The sequence below is a fragment of the Arvicola amphibius genome, chromosome 5, assembly GCF_903992535.2.
Source record: "Arvicola amphibius chromosome 5, mArvAmp1.2, whole genome shotgun sequence".
Classification (NCBI taxonomy): Eukaryota; Metazoa; Chordata; class Mammalia; order Rodentia; family Cricetidae; genus Arvicola; species Arvicola amphibius.
In genome coordinates this window covers 103,202,334-103,216,974 of record NC_052051.1, presented here as the reverse complement: position 1 = coordinate 103,216,974, position 14,641 = coordinate 103,202,334, and the positions used below count along the sequence as shown (strand labels likewise).

At 49.9% G+C, this 14,641-nt stretch overlaps 1 protein-coding gene across 28 annotated transcripts in view; it reads left to right on the top strand.

Annotated features, from left to right (window-relative positions):
• Positions 1 to 14,304, top strand: part of Celf4 (CUGBP Elav-like family member 4) — a 278,383-nt gene extending 264,079 nt beyond the window's left edge. For 14 of the 28 annotated variants that reach the window (XM_038329941.1, XM_038329940.1, XM_038329939.1 and 11 more), the window contains exons 11-14: positions 941 to 1,024; positions 4,639 to 4,717; positions 4,992 to 5,163; positions 12,278 to 14,304. In XM_038329941.1, the coding sequence (XP_038185869.1) occupies positions 941 to 1,024; positions 4,639 to 4,717; positions 4,992 to 5,163; positions 12,278 to 12,304 (362 nt within the window). In that variant the 3' untranslated portion in view covers positions 12,305 to 14,304. Of the gene's footprint in view, positions 1 to 940; positions 1,085 to 4,638; positions 4,718 to 4,991; positions 5,164 to 10,189; positions 10,244 to 12,277 lie in introns of those variants that run through there. The other 14 variants (XM_038329933.1, XM_038329932.1, XM_038329931.1 and 11 more) reach the window with 5 other exon arrangements.
• The last annotated feature ends 337 nt before the right edge of the window (positions 14,305 to 14,641 follow it).

Below are 14,641 nucleotides of genomic sequence, written 5' to 3'. Positions count from 1 at the left end.
GACAGATAGGCAGAAAGCAGAGCTCACATTATGAAAGCTACAGGCTTGGTTCATAGCTTGGCTTCACTGCCCCCCACCCCACCCCAGCTATGTCTTTTGAGAGATGATTTGACCTCTTTGGAACACAGTTTCCTCAGCTGCAAAGAGGTGACAGCGTAGCTAAGTGAGAGGGTGCTGCAAGGGTGATGGGAATCCCGCACAGCCCAAGGATGTCCCCAGGGTGGGGTGGAAGCTTTCCAGCTACTGTTCAGGTGGGGCGGGCAGCTCAGGGGCTGTCAACCCTGGAGCCTCCCTCAAGCCGTTCCTGTGCCATATGCTGGATCAGGAAGGGGAAATCTTGCTTTCTGCCATCAAGACTAGGAAGGTGGAAGGTATGGAGCAGGGCAGCGGGGCCTTAGAAAGAGATCTGTGTGAAGCCTGCCGGCCAAACAGGTGACTGGGTCTATGTGCCTGTCTCTTGGGCTGGTCAGTCTGAGCTAAGGCTAAAAGGGACAGAAAGGAAGTGTCAGCACAGGGAGGGCCATTTCCTCAGCCCCCCAGAACAGGGACTGGGCAGGAGAATACCCCCAAGTTCTGTGCTCCTTCCTCAGCACCTCATTTCCAGGGACATAGCTGATCAGACATTGGCATAGTAAGCCCCATTTTCTCCTTGACTCTGGCTGCCCTTCCAGCCCCAGAGTTGCTAGGGTACCCGTGATTGATCTTTTTGCTAAATGTCTACTGAGGCCCAGAAGGGTTCAAGTAGAGATTGGAGCTTATATTAGGGGCTCAGTAAACTCTCTCCGTTTGGGGGATTCGCTCCCGGACTTGTGAAGAGCCTCCACCTCCTAGCCCCGCCCTCCCTCCCTGCTGCGCGGCCTAACTCACCTTTCCTCTGTCTCTCTCTTTTCCCCCCACCCTGCCACCCCTCCTCCCTGCCCTGCCCCTCCCCGCACCACAGGGCCCGAGGGCTGTAACCTGCTCATCTACCATCTGCCCCAGGAGTTTGGGGACGCTGAGCTGATGCAGATGTTCCTCCCTTTCGGTAATGTCATCTCCTCGAAAGTGTTTGTGGATCGGGCGACTAACCAAAGTAAATGCTTTGGTGGGTAAAGATAACAAACCATTCAGCTTCACCTAGGATGGGGGCTGCTCCCACCGACTCCTCCTGCTCCTTCACACTGCCCCAGGTGCTCCTGGGCCCAGCTTCCATCTCTCAGTCCTTTTCTTCTGTTCTGCTCTTCCTCTGGCTTCTCGGCTTTCCCTGCTCACACTCACGTGGCTCCCACCCACCCCAGGCCAAGAAATCCCTTACTAGCCCCAAAGCCCAGCTGCAGCCAGCAAGAGAGGGAAGGGGTCACTGTGGGTGGGGGTGGGAGTGTAGCACGCAGAGCCAGAGCGCATTCCTCTTTCCAGAAGCCTCCCCTGCTCAAGAGTCTGGCTTGAGCCCTAGGGTGAAGGATCCAGGGGTCAGTCAGCCCGAGGAGGCTCTCCCTACCTGTCCCCTTAGCCCTCTCTCCATCTCTCTGTCCTGCCACCTTTCCCGTGCCTGCCCCGCTCCTTGCTCCTCTCATGCCATGCAGTGACCCCACCCTTACACCCACTTCAGGCCACCAGAGTGGGCATTGTTGAGGAGCCAGGAGGAGACTGCCCTCAGGAAGTCTAAGTTCTGAGCACAGTAGCTATGTAGCAGCAGTGAGCTAGGCGGAGTACCAAGCAATGAGCAATAAGGAAAGCAGGAGGCTAGAATGGGCACAGGACTGGAATGAGAAGAGGCAGGGGGCAGGAGATGAGGGTTCGGGAGATGAGAGGGCTCACAGTACTGGAGAGGGAGGACTGCACTAGACTTCCACCATTCTGTGGGGAGTCTTTGACTCCTGTTTTATAAATTCGACACCATTATTGAGATAGGTCCAGATCTCATGGGATCCTCTCTCATGCTCACACCTCTTCTTTCAGCTCCTTTTTGGTCCATCCCCCTCCTTTTCATTTTCCATCAGAACATCCTTCTAGGGCAGTATCTACTCGTGAGTCCCCACGGGATAAGAGTATAGAGCCCAATGGAGTGCCATACGTGGAGCCAGAGCTGAGTCTGCCAAAATGTCATGTGACTCTCAGATTCTGTGTGTAGGAGGAGAGAGTGGGAGCCTGTGATGGCCAGGGAATGTAGGGATGTACACTGTAGGGAAGGAAGCACCGACCGTGATGGCCAGAGAACGTAGGGATGTACACTGTAGGTAGCGCAGACTGGCTAAGCACCAGGAAGCATGAAGTATTGAGGACTTTCCAGTACAGGATCACAAAAAGCTTGGGAACTCAGGGTGTGTCTCCCAGGAGAGTCAAGAACTTGGCACCATCGTGCCTTCCCCTCTGGCAGCTATGACAGGAAACTCATTTTTCTCCAATCAGATAGGGCTGCCCCAGCATCTCATTTCTCCTTGGCTATGAAAAGCAAAGAGAAGAATACATAGCTGTGCCTCTCCCTACCGACTGGCACGTCTCTTTATGAATTAAGATGATGTATATAAAACCAAGCTGGAAGTCGATTCCATTCGTGCTTTGCTTTCCAAATGTCATTTACGCCACAAACCACGTAAAGACCACCGCTAGGAGCCTTTAGCCACATCACATGTGACTTGTTGTCTGTCCCTATGGAAACGACCCAATTTTCAAAGTCATTTCTGCAGTGTCTACCCCCAAAATGACTGCTTACTCCCTTAGACCACTTATGCTCCCCAGGACCAAGGTTTCCTTTTCCCGTACACCTCTACTTGATTTCTTCTTCTCTCCGTAGGCTTCTGTCTTGCCCCTGCCCCCCTTAAGCCACTTGGGTTTCCTGGCTCACTCCTACAGGACAGCCTCCTTCCCTTTATCAGAGACCTTTACTGCCAGACCTTCAGTGATCACTCACGGGCAAGCCATTGAGTGCTCTGAGCCTCAGGGCCCTGGTTTATGAAGTAGGGATGTAACAGTTGTCCCTGAGGGGTCCTGTAAGGGTCTATGAGCTGGAAATACAGAGGCTTGGCTGAACAGACCTTCTGAAAGGGCCACAGTCTCTTTTCTTATAAAAAGCGTGTGGCTGTAATCACGGTCCTGTGCCAACGTGCACCACTCAGAGGCGGCATAAGCCTCCTGGAGCTTTATGAGGGAATGCATAGCACAAAGGCCCCCATTTTGGAAGGAAAACATCCTACCTCTGAGGCTTTTCAGTGTTTGGGAGGCAGGAACTTCCTGAAGGTGGGGTAGGAGGCTGTCTGGCAAAGGAAAGCAGTAGACAAGGGATGCAGTGCCCAGAGCCCCAGTCTTCTTACAGATGCCCTTGCCCTGATGGCTAGTTGCCTAGTGAAACTAGATTGGGGGGGGGGGGCTGTTCCCCGAGCTCAGAAACACTCCCAGATCCTTAGCTCGCAGAAAGCTGGGCTGCTGTTTTCTGCAAACTTCTACCCAGTGGCCATCCCTCCATTTGGCTTCACCCCAGACAGCTCTGAGGTCCTCCTTCTCCTCTCAGCTTTGCCCTTCCTTCCTCCAGAAAGACCCACCCAATCTGAGTGTACCCTAGAGTCGGTGCCACAGGTGCACAAGTGGATGTAGCCGGGTGGGGCCAGGGCTTAGCTTTGCTCTCCTTCCGTAGTTAGCTTAGGGGACAGCAGTGAAAACAGACTCCCACTCCCACTCTGGAGTCATCAGACACACAGGTCAGTGGAGGGAGATGGCTGGAGGGGATGCGGGACTGGAGGCTAGTGGCCACCTGCTTTGGTACATGTTGATGCTGGTTTTGTCACTCTGAGCCTGACTCTAATCACTTATGCATGCACACGTGCACAAGTGAGACACAGAACACCCTTTCCCTCATCTCTCATGATACATGACTGCATGAATTAACTGAGCAAAGCAGGAGGGGGACAAGAGGAAGAGAGGAGAGCCAGATGCAGACAGTGTCTGGGAGAGAGAGAAAAGGTCAGGAGAGAGCAAGGGTGTAGTTAACTCAGGATGCAGTCAGGGCAGGCCCAAGATACACAGCAAATATTCAGGAAAGCAGCTACTTTGCATGGCTTCCGGCTCATACACTTTTCTTTCTTTCTGTCTCACAGCCATCTGTAGACAACCATGTTCTGTGTATAGCCTGGCCATCTCAGCCAAGCTGGGCTTCATGTGTTTTATAGGACCTAAGTCCACTTTTTTTCTTACAGAAAATAAGCCTCTGAAACAGAATGAATTAAACTAAGCTCTGAAGGTTTATTTATTTCCTGGAATATTTGTGGCAAGAGGGCTTGCTTTTACTTGATGCCCCTAATTCTGGTCCCTAGTAGCCTGGCCCAGTGGATCATAGAAACAAACCCCTTTCTCAGGGGCCAGTTAGGGAACAGAGGAAATGCATTCAGAGGCTACTCCCCAACCTAAGCCACAGTCGGGTCTGTCTGCGGGTGTTGCTCACAAGTGAAGCACCGAGCATAACAGTAGTGGAAGGCGCTCCTCATCCCTAGGAAAGGCTGGTGGTGCAGGACAAGTCACATTTGTGTGTTTAGCCAGGGAGCTTCCCACGATGGCGAGGGCTGCGCACAGCCCCAGGGGTGAGGCGGGGTTGGGGGGTGACCGGGCGGTGGAGTGGCTTCCCCGACGTTCCTCCCTCCCGGCCCTCGCACTCCTCTCTCTCCCCAGGCCGGCACCCCGTGCCCTCCCGCTGCCAGGCCCCCTCCTGTCAGGGAGGACAGTGTGCAATAAGCTCCTCCGCCCGCAGGTGTGTCCGCCCTCTCCCGCGGGAGGAGAGGGCCGAGGTGGCGGGCCGGCCGGGGTGGGGGGTGGGTGGGCGCCGGCGTCACCGGGAGCCGAGAAGCAGCCGAGCCCGGGCCCGGGCGCCAGGCCGGGAGGGGCCTGCGGGCGTCGGGGCGGGGCTGAGGCCGGGCCGGGCCGGGGGCGGAGCCTCGAGCCCCGCCCCTCCCCTCCCCTCCCGCCCGCAGCGGCCCCGGGCGGCCCCGTGGAAACCCAGGCCCTGGTCCCTCGTGTCTCGCCAGGCTTCGTGAGCTTCGACAACCCGGCCAGCGCGCAGACCGCCATCCAGGCCATGAACGGCTTTCAGATAGGCATGAAGAGGCTCAAGGTGCAGCTGAAGCGGCCCAAAGACGCCAATCGCCCTTACTGAACGCCGGCGGGAGCGTCCCCCGGGGGAGACCAGGACTCGCACAGGTAACCAGGGGCGGCGGGCGTAGGGCCGGGAGGTTTGGATGGACCCGTCGCCTACTCGGGCCTTCCTGCGCCCCGCCCTCACCTGTGCCTTGGACCCGATGCGCCCTGATCAACCTGCTCCTGGCTCAAGGCCTACATTATAGGCATAGGACTAAGGTCATCCTGGCAGAACCAGGCTTGGCCATCCCCTCTGCTTCCCGACCACGAAGGGTAGAAGCTAGGAACCTCTGTGAAGGTGAGCAGAGCCTTGGGCCTGCGCCTTCAGGCTTCCATTGTGGTCCTGTTAGATAGGGACCCTGGTTGGGCAGCCGGCAAGGTCAGGTCCTGCAGTGAGAGAGACCCTCGGGTTGAGCCTTCTCCCAGACTCCCTGGCTTTTGTACGCCCAGGTTTGCTGGCAGCTTGCTCCTTGACTACTGTACCCTGTAGGTGCCCTAGCTCAGCCAGGACAGGAGGGTCAGGGATTTTTCAAAGGAATTTTAGCAAGAAACACAGCAGGAGGACACTCAGCTAAGGAAGGAAGGGAACAATGTTGGGAGTGGGAACCCTGCCTGGTGACCAGAGGTAGTTAGCCACTCTTTTTTGGGCTAAGTGGTCTCCTGGACACAGCAGATTACTGGGAAAAGAACGGAGGGAATGCTAGTCTATCAAGTCCACCTCTACCAGTTCCTTTGATGCCACCCTCCCCAGTAATCCTCAGTTTAATCACTGACCACAGATGAAGGTCACGTGTGACCTCTTCTAGCTCAGGTTGCTCCACCCCACCCCTTCCTCCTTTTATTCAGCAGTACTGTGCCTCGGGCACTGTGTTGTGTGAGTGAGGAAGTTGGAGGTAGATTACCTAGTATTGGCGGGTAAGTGACCGGAAGCCAGACTGAAGAAACACAGAATTGTTAGGCCAGCCTGAGCTGATATTACAGAAGGTGTTGGAGGGAGAATCTGGGGACGAGTGTCCTTCCTCTGGGGCAAGGTCAGGGGCAGCGTGTCTAAAGAGCAAGCAGGGGGCTGAAGGTGTTGCAAAGAGGGCTAAGAAGTGGGAGAGACCCTGAAGGCCACGATGTAGATTTGGGCATCCCCTGAAGTGGGAAGGGGTTTTGGAGAGGTAGGTGTTCAGGGGGCCTGGGGTAGCCTGCTGCTAGGCTGCAAGGGCTGCTGCAGCTGAGATCTGCTGTGTTGACCTTAGTCTAGGGCAGGGCAGGCAGTATGGATGCTGACACAATTTGAAGGCAGAGCCAAAGATGTTATTCCTGACACACTAGAAGGTGTGGAATGGGAGAGGACCTTGGGGAGACACAATTCGTCCCTAGTGATAGAGACAGAGAGTCTGTAAGAAAATTGAGGTGTGTGAGAGTTAAGCCATTAGGTGGAGGTTCACGATCAGGAGCGTGGGAGGGAGCCCCCAGATTCCCAGTCTCTCCTGTCATTTCACACTTCCCTGCAGGGGTACAGGCACCAGCAGCAGAGCCTTCTGCACCAGCTGAAGCAGGGGATCTTTTCTCTCTCTGTGAACTTTAGCCCGCACTCTGTAAGCCTGAAAGAGCAAAGCTGACTCTGGCCTCCTCGCTTCCCAGCTCTGCCAGTTTCTGCCGTATGCGTACATGCAGGCATGTTGGTTCACAGAATCTGAGCACTATTTTGTGCTGGATGTTGGGGCTGAGGATACAGAGATGAGTGGGTTACAACACAGAGTCATGAACACACAGGCACCAAGGTGCAGCCAGCAGATGGGTTTGCTCCCAGAGAGGAAGTCACAAAGCTCTTCCTGGACAGTGAACACACTTCCTGAAATAGAGAGCGTACTCCAAGGTGCATGCCTAGGCCTCCACTTCCTTGCTAATGAAACCACGATTTTGGAGGTGCTGAGGGTACTTTTGCTAGCAACTGTGGTCATACCCTTATTGCCTAAGCAAGGGTAGAACCTCTAAGTCAGAAATTCCTAGATGCAGAATGGAAAAAGGCAAGTGTGTTGTGTGGGACATGAAGTAAGTAAGAAGTGGACCACAGGGTGGACAGATCCAGCTGGCACTCAGACTTGGGAGGAGTCCTTCCACCAGTAAATACAAAGGCTGGGAAGATGACCACCACAGACTTTCATAGGCTGGGAAGATGACCACCACAGACTTTCGTATACCAGGCATTGCTCTGACAGGTAACAGTTAGTAACGTGTAGCTACCAGCCATGATGCCCTATCTAGCGGGAAATATCAGAATTCTTCCCTCACAGGTGAGCACAGAGGGATTAAGTGACTTGCCCATCAGCCAGTGAGCAATGGAGCCAAAATTTGAGGCGAGGAGCCTAGCTCCCTCCAAGTAGGGAGAATGGAAAACTATTGCCCTCATCACAGCGCTGCCTACACACAGCACCTTGTACTTCAGAAAGCACACTATATGACTTCTTTGGAACCAGCTATCTGCCTGCCTCCTCCCTAGGACACGCAGTCTTAAACGCTTATCAAGATGCCTTGTAGTTTTCATGCAGACTGTATTTAGTGCCACTGCCTTTGCAGCCCAATAGGATGGAAGCTGCAGTAGAAGGGTTCTAAGAGAAGGCGGGGCTATTGAAAGCAGCTGTGGGGCTGCCAATAGGAGGAAAGAGCACACACTCAGAGGCAACTCAGAGGATGTACCATCACAGGTCAGGGAGGCATATAAATGATGAGGGGAAGGCTTGAGGGACCAGGTAAAGCTGGGAGCAGCGAGGTGGTCACCCTGTAGTAGTAAGATGGGATTGTGCAAGGCCAAGTCAAAGCCACTGTGATGCATGTTTGGAGAAGAGAGATTCAAGCAAGGTAGCTAGGTAGCTAGGCAACATGGCTAGGCTTGGTTCCACAGACTGAGGCCCCAATAGGGTAGGGTCAATGCTGGCGACAGCAAGGCTCTCCTCCCTTGCTGGTTTCCTATCTCCACTGGCTGTTTGGGCCTGGTGTATCCCCAGCCTGTGCAAGTTTGGACTATAGCTTAATGTCTGGGTCATTTATGGCTAGAGCCAAGCTATTTTAGATGGTGTATGAACTGGTCTTGCCTGGTTCAGGCTGATGGACCAGAACGTTCCAGACTTGGTCTCAGCTTACCCATGCTGGTCAGGACAGTATTATCACCTCCAGGGCTGTGCTCTGTGAGGTACCCCTCCTTGGGGGATAGATACGAACGGGACTGTACTGTGTGTCTGTGGATCAGTGTAGGAGAGATGAAGGCTGTATGAGAGGCTTCCCTGGTGGGGCTTTGAGAAGAGGAGCTGTATACATTCAGGTCTGAGTCCACATGCCAAGGGCAGTGTCTGGCACCCCGGGGCAGCTGGACTGAAGCTTAAGGGGAAAGGAAGAGCGGACTCTGGTTGGGAGTTCTGATCTAGACCCAGTGTGTCTTCTCACTGTAGTTTCCAGAGCTGACACCCGATGGCCATGTGCTCCTTAGTTCTTCCACTTCTCTAACCAGGCAGCCCAGCAGGGAGGGCTTCTCTGAGGGCCTGGGAATGCAGAGGAGGGTGCCAGTCAGGATGCAGTGGGCACTTGAAAGCGAGGCCTGATGCTGAAAAAGCAAAGAATCCAGCATTGCAGGGTTGCTGGGGAGTGCCTCTTGGGAGGTTGAGCTGGAGGCCATGTGTGCGCCCAGTTGCTTGGCAAATGCAGTTTATTATTTACAGTACCTTTGTGAGAGTCTAGGCTTCCCTTCCACTCTTAAAGAAACCAAGACAGAGATTGGAAGTGTACTTCACAGGGGCTGGTGGGTTGCAGACTCTGGAGACAGAGAATGTGAAGGTCTTAGCATAGGCTTGAGTGTTATACAGAAACAGGGAGCAGGGAGCCAGTTCACAGATCACCTCAGGAGGTGAGTTGGGGCAGGGACCCTAGACACAAGGTATCCCAGAAGAGAGCAACATGGTGATGCCTACAGAGCAAAGCAATTCCTCTTAACCCGAGGGGTCCAGTCAGGGAGGTGGGACAGCCTGGAAAGCTGCTGGTGATAGGTAGAGGAAGGATGGAGGAGTGGTCCAGAGCCAAGGAAAGAATAAGAGCAACAAGGGGCAAGACCAGCACCCTGCCTTCTGCAGCCCCACCCTGCAGCTCTCTGCAGGCCAGAGGCCCTCAAAGCACAGAAGCAACCTTGGCTTGGCCAGCTGGTGAGCTAGTCAGTATGAGGTAACCACAAAAAAAAACCCAAAAAACAAAAAAACCCCAAACCAAAAAAAGGTGACGCCAGGGGTTTTGATATAATTTACTCTAAAGGAAGGCGTTGGTTTGCCAGGGTGAGGAAGTGTGAGTGTAGTGGTGGACCAGAACACCTTTTCCAAGGGTGGGGATCCACGGGTGGGGGTCCAAGGGTGCTGCCCAGGTGGACTACACCGTGGTGGTGGCAGAGTGCCTCAGGAGACTCAGCTGGCCTACGTGCACGGCCCATCAGGGCACACTGGCTCCCCTGCAGGTCCTCAGGTGAGGAGAGCTCTACTTGTGGGGGAGAAGGAACCAAAGGTGTTAACAGAGCTTGCTCCCCGACACCTGCTTGCTGGCTATGGTGGTGTGAGGGGCTGATTTTTTTTCTGGCCCCCCTCACCAAACTGCCTGTACCCCTTCCTCTTCCCAACGCATGATGGGTGCCCCTAGGGGCCCCTTGTGAGGTTCTGCTCCTGTTCACGGTGTGCCATGTGTCTGCATAAATAGCTGTGTGTGTATATGTGTGTGTTGATGTGCTCACCTTGTCTGTCTGCTGGCTTCCTCCATCCTTTGAGTTCCCTTTGGTTCCCCTATGATTTGACTGCTGTTTTCTCATCCAAGCTTTTAGACTGATGCTGTGGTCTGGTGCTGTATAAATATTTTTCCTTTTAATTTTGTTTTAACTTCTTCCTTCCCCTTCTTTACCCTCAACCCTCTCCCTGTCTCTCCTCCCTCTCTAATCCCACTTGCCCTACCCCTTCCCTTTCCCTACAGTCTCTTGTTCCCCTTTCTCTCTCTCTCTCTCTACATATATAAATATATATATATAAATCTTTTCTTCTTTTGTCATTCAACCAAATTCCAACAACCCAACCAGGGCCAGTCAAATCCACCACAGTCTCGCGCTGAGCTAGGAATAAAGTTCACGTAATCACATGAGAGTGGAGAAAAGTCCCCCATCCGTAAGTTCACATCGACTCAAAGTTCACAGTGTGACATGATGGCGTCATGTAACGAGGCTAAGGATCGGTTGCATGACACTTGCCGTCAAGTTTCGTGGAGGTGCTGTGATTGGAGCGTTTCTTCTTGGATGTCGTACCCGTGGATGATTGGCCAGTCATGATCACACGTGCATTTTCTTAACCCTTGTGCTGCCACGGTCTCTTTTGCTGTGCTCATTTTCGTTTGTTCTTGGTGCTTGCAGTGGTTTTACTTTCTGTTGTTTGGTTTTTCTTGTTCAGCGTTTTTTTTTTTTTTTTTTTTTTTTTTTTTTTTTTAATGCTTCTCTAGATGTCACATAGAGAAAGAAAAAAAAAACCAAAACAAAAGAACAAAAAAAAAATTAGTAAAACTAAAAGACAAATTCCTCAATTATCAAACATGGGATCATTTAACTGTATAAACCATTCTTTTTTTTCTTACAAATAAGGAAAACATTTTAAAATATTTCTGCGTGGTTGATTTACTTGCACTTGAAAATATTGTGATTTTATTTTTTTCTAGAAATTTGGGGGCCTTTTTCAATTGACACTTTCCTAGGTTTGGTCTTTTTCGAGCTAGTCTATTTTAAATCTCACCTTATGGAAACCAAAACCAAAATGATAAAGAAACAAAATGATAAAGAAAAAAAAAATCTAAGCCAAAAAGCTAGAGTTCAAAGCCAGAGGTCTCTGAGAGAGAGCCTGGTAAAAATTGTAAGGTTTGTATTGTAGCCACTTGTGCTAAATTGAATGTGGGGCGGGAAGGGTGGCTGGGGTCACGGGAGGGGATTTTTGGTTGGTCCGAAAGAAAGCAGTAGCAACAAAAGCAAAATGCATCTTTTTATTTACAACTGAAAAAGGGTCCTTGACAAGTGTTTTTTAATTTGATTATTATTTTCTTTGGTGTTGTAATTGTTTAGACTGCTGTGTACGGTTTGCTGTTTGTTGAACCAACAGTGTGAAAACCTGCCAGCATGGATTGATATACGCATGACGTTGTCCCCTCCAGTGGGGGCCTTGCAGTTACAGTTTTCTTGATGTAACCGGTCACCCCATGTATAAGTGGAAGCTGCTTGCTAGAATGGAGATGAGTCTCATTTGTTAATTCACAATGGTTAAGCATTCGCTTTCTGATTCTAGTCAGATCATGATTTTTTTTCCCTTGAAAACAAAACAAAACAAAATCCACCATTGGAAACAAAATCCAAGAATTGTTTCAGTTAATTTATTTAAGTTTGATAATTAAATCTATTTTGACCATTTTAGGTTCTCCCATCCAGTCCCTGGAAGTTCTGAATTTCCTCTAAATTCCCTGGCATGTATGAGAAAAGTATTGTGTATGTGCATATGTGTGTGCATAGATGCATTCACATACACACATATCCATGTATATATACATATGTGCAGGTGAATATATTCTACACATATATCCAGATATACATATATATACACACAGCCTCGCAAATAGTTACTGACCTTGGGGAAGAAGTGGTTGGTTAGAAACTGGGCAAGGATTTGGCAAAATCTGAGAAGTGGCTAGCTCTGTCTTTCTAGTTTTCCTCAGGCTGGGGAGGATTGGTCTGGCTTGCCACATTTTTGCTATCTTGTTTGCTAGGCTTCTGTATACATATGGTATCTGGGCTAGGTCCCTTTGGACAAGTTGAATTACAAATTTATCCTAAATCTAGCAGTCCCTTAATCCAGAACCCTTCTTAAGGAAGCCAAATCAAGAATTCTCTTCAAACATCTAAGCCCCAGCTACAACCGTCACCTCTAGACTGCCCAATGGTTTCTCAGTCTGAAGAGAAGAACAAATTTCTTCTGGCCGTATCATGATCATGACTAATCCTCATACTGGTCTCTCTTCCTTCCCACCCACCATCCCCAGAAACCCCATCTTCCCCAGAGGTAGGATTCTATTGGTGTTTGGATGTGTTCTGTGTTTTCACACTTGGCTTAATCAGCCCTGATTTTCTTCATTTTAGGGCAGGATGCTGAACGGGCTACATTAAAAACAAACCTCTTTCTCTCTCTATTTATAAATGAGAACTGTTGGATGACACCTTTGACATATCAGCCAATACCAATCAAGCTGAAGACTCCAGACACTCTGTGTGACTGTAACATTTCTTGAAGGAAAGTATAGCGTCTATGGAGTGCAGAGGGCACGTGTTTGGGGAAAAATACACAAGACATAAAGATGACGACGACAAAGAAAAATGAGATAAAACAAACAAACAAAATCCCGCAACTTTGAAACAAAACAACGTGAGCCCAGATGAGGAGCTGAAGGGCTGGGCACTGGAAGAGCCACTGCTGCTGCCAACCGATTCCGGGGCTTTTCCAGCCCGTGGGCGCCTGAGGCAGGCAGAGGCAAGCGTGCAGCGGGGCCTGGTCCCCAGCAGGTGGCTAGGAGGCCGCCACTGAGCATCTCTGTCATTCCTTTAGCTATTTAGGGACCAAAGGACCAAACTTTTTATTGCAGATGTGTAGCTCTGTCAATTAGAGGTGGAATGGAGGCCAAACTCCTTCCTGCCTCCTGGCTGTTCTTGAAACAGCTTTAGAGCGATTCTATGAAAAATGTAATAAAAAAATAAAAAATAATAAAAAAATTTAAAAATGAACAAAAAAACAGGAAAAAATAATGCTTCAACGCTTTTAAAACAGCAAGATACTAGTTCTTTGATACTTTGAGAGGCGCTTTGATTACCCCCATTGAAGTCTCTGAAACTTTCCTATGGTTTTCTGTATTATATGTCTGGATGGAGCTGTTAAGATAAACATATTGGTGGATATTTGGGGAAAGCAACAAAGATAGTAAATCATTATCGATGAAGAGTGAGAACACGTGGGGAACCAAGGGGCTTCGAAGGCAAGGTAATTGTTGTGAAAAGTCTGTAAATGCTTCTAACTCTTCCCCCCTCTTAAAACCATAATAGTTGTACAGAATTTTAAAAGGAAAAGTTTAAAATACCTATATCATAGAAGAAAAAAATTAGAGGAAAGCAAAAAAATAAAAAATAAAAAAAGGAAAAAAAAACCTTATAGAAGTTAGCGTTATGCTAAAATCCCAGATGTTGTAGGACTGTACTTCTGTAGAGTTTAGACTGAGCATCGATCCCGTCTCCCCGCGAGTGCTGTCGGACTCGGTCCCCAGGGGCCAGGCCGGACTGTCCAGACCTGCGGGCTCCAGCCGGAAGCGCCCCTCCGCTAGGAAGCGCCTCTCCGGAAGCGTCCTGCCGCCTCTCGCTTCGCCCGCCCGCCAGCCCGCCCGGGAGCCGCGCGCGTGCGCGCTCTCCGCCCTCCTCACCTCTGCTTCACTCGCCTTCTGTGCTTGTTCCGGAGACTTTCCAGGTCAGGGAGAACTGGGAACTTTCATCTTCAAACAACTAGACAACACACACACACACAAAACCTTAAACAAGAGAGAGAAAAACAAACAATCTTTGAAGAATTTCTGAAACTGTTTACAAGGAATTTTGAAAAACAGGGATGTTTAAATGATGCCGGCTCTGTTTTTCTGTAAATAAATTTGCATATTTTGTAGGACTTTTAATTGTAATGATAGAGAAAAAACAAGGAAACTATTTAATGAAAGCACGATATTTATCTTTGGTAAATGACTTTAGAGCAGTTAAAGACATTGCTTAAAAAACTCAGAATCAGAAAAAACACTGAATTATTTAAGAACACATATATTTTAAAGTATAACATATTTATTATAATTTATTTGCACCCTTGGGAAGACTTGCTTTGCATTCTGCTTCAAGAGCTTCTCATTGATGTCCATCTGGAGGCCAGAGGGCTCTCGGAACTACCATTTTTTTTTTCTTTAGAACGACAAAATTCTGGTTGCTCTCAGGCCTCCTCCCTTTTCTTTCTGTCTGTTCTGTTGTTGTTTTACTTCATTTAGTTTTCTTTTTCTTTCTCTTGACTCCTTTTAGGATGTCCAGATGTTGTAAAAAAATCAGCTGCAGTTCGGTACAACTGCTCTTTTCACACTGACTCCCGAAACTCCTTGTAACCTTCTGTAACTATTGGATGACGCTTTCTCCAGCTTAGCCCTAAATAAAGCACAGTTTAAAAAAAAACAAAACACTCCAGCGTCTGATTGCTCTGTGCCTCTCAGGTTCTTTCCAGTTGTGCTTCAAAGCGTTAAGGTCTTCCCAGGACCTTTCTTTTCCTGGGATCTGCCATACATACAGGTCCTCACTGTGACCCCAGCAGTCCAGCTGTGTGTGAGAACAATAAAAGGCAAGCCTGGTCACCCTAAGAAAGCTTCAACTGTTACATTGAGCTAGTCTCTGTTTTGGTTTGGGCTTCCTGGGGGAGAATTGGTCACAGAGCCT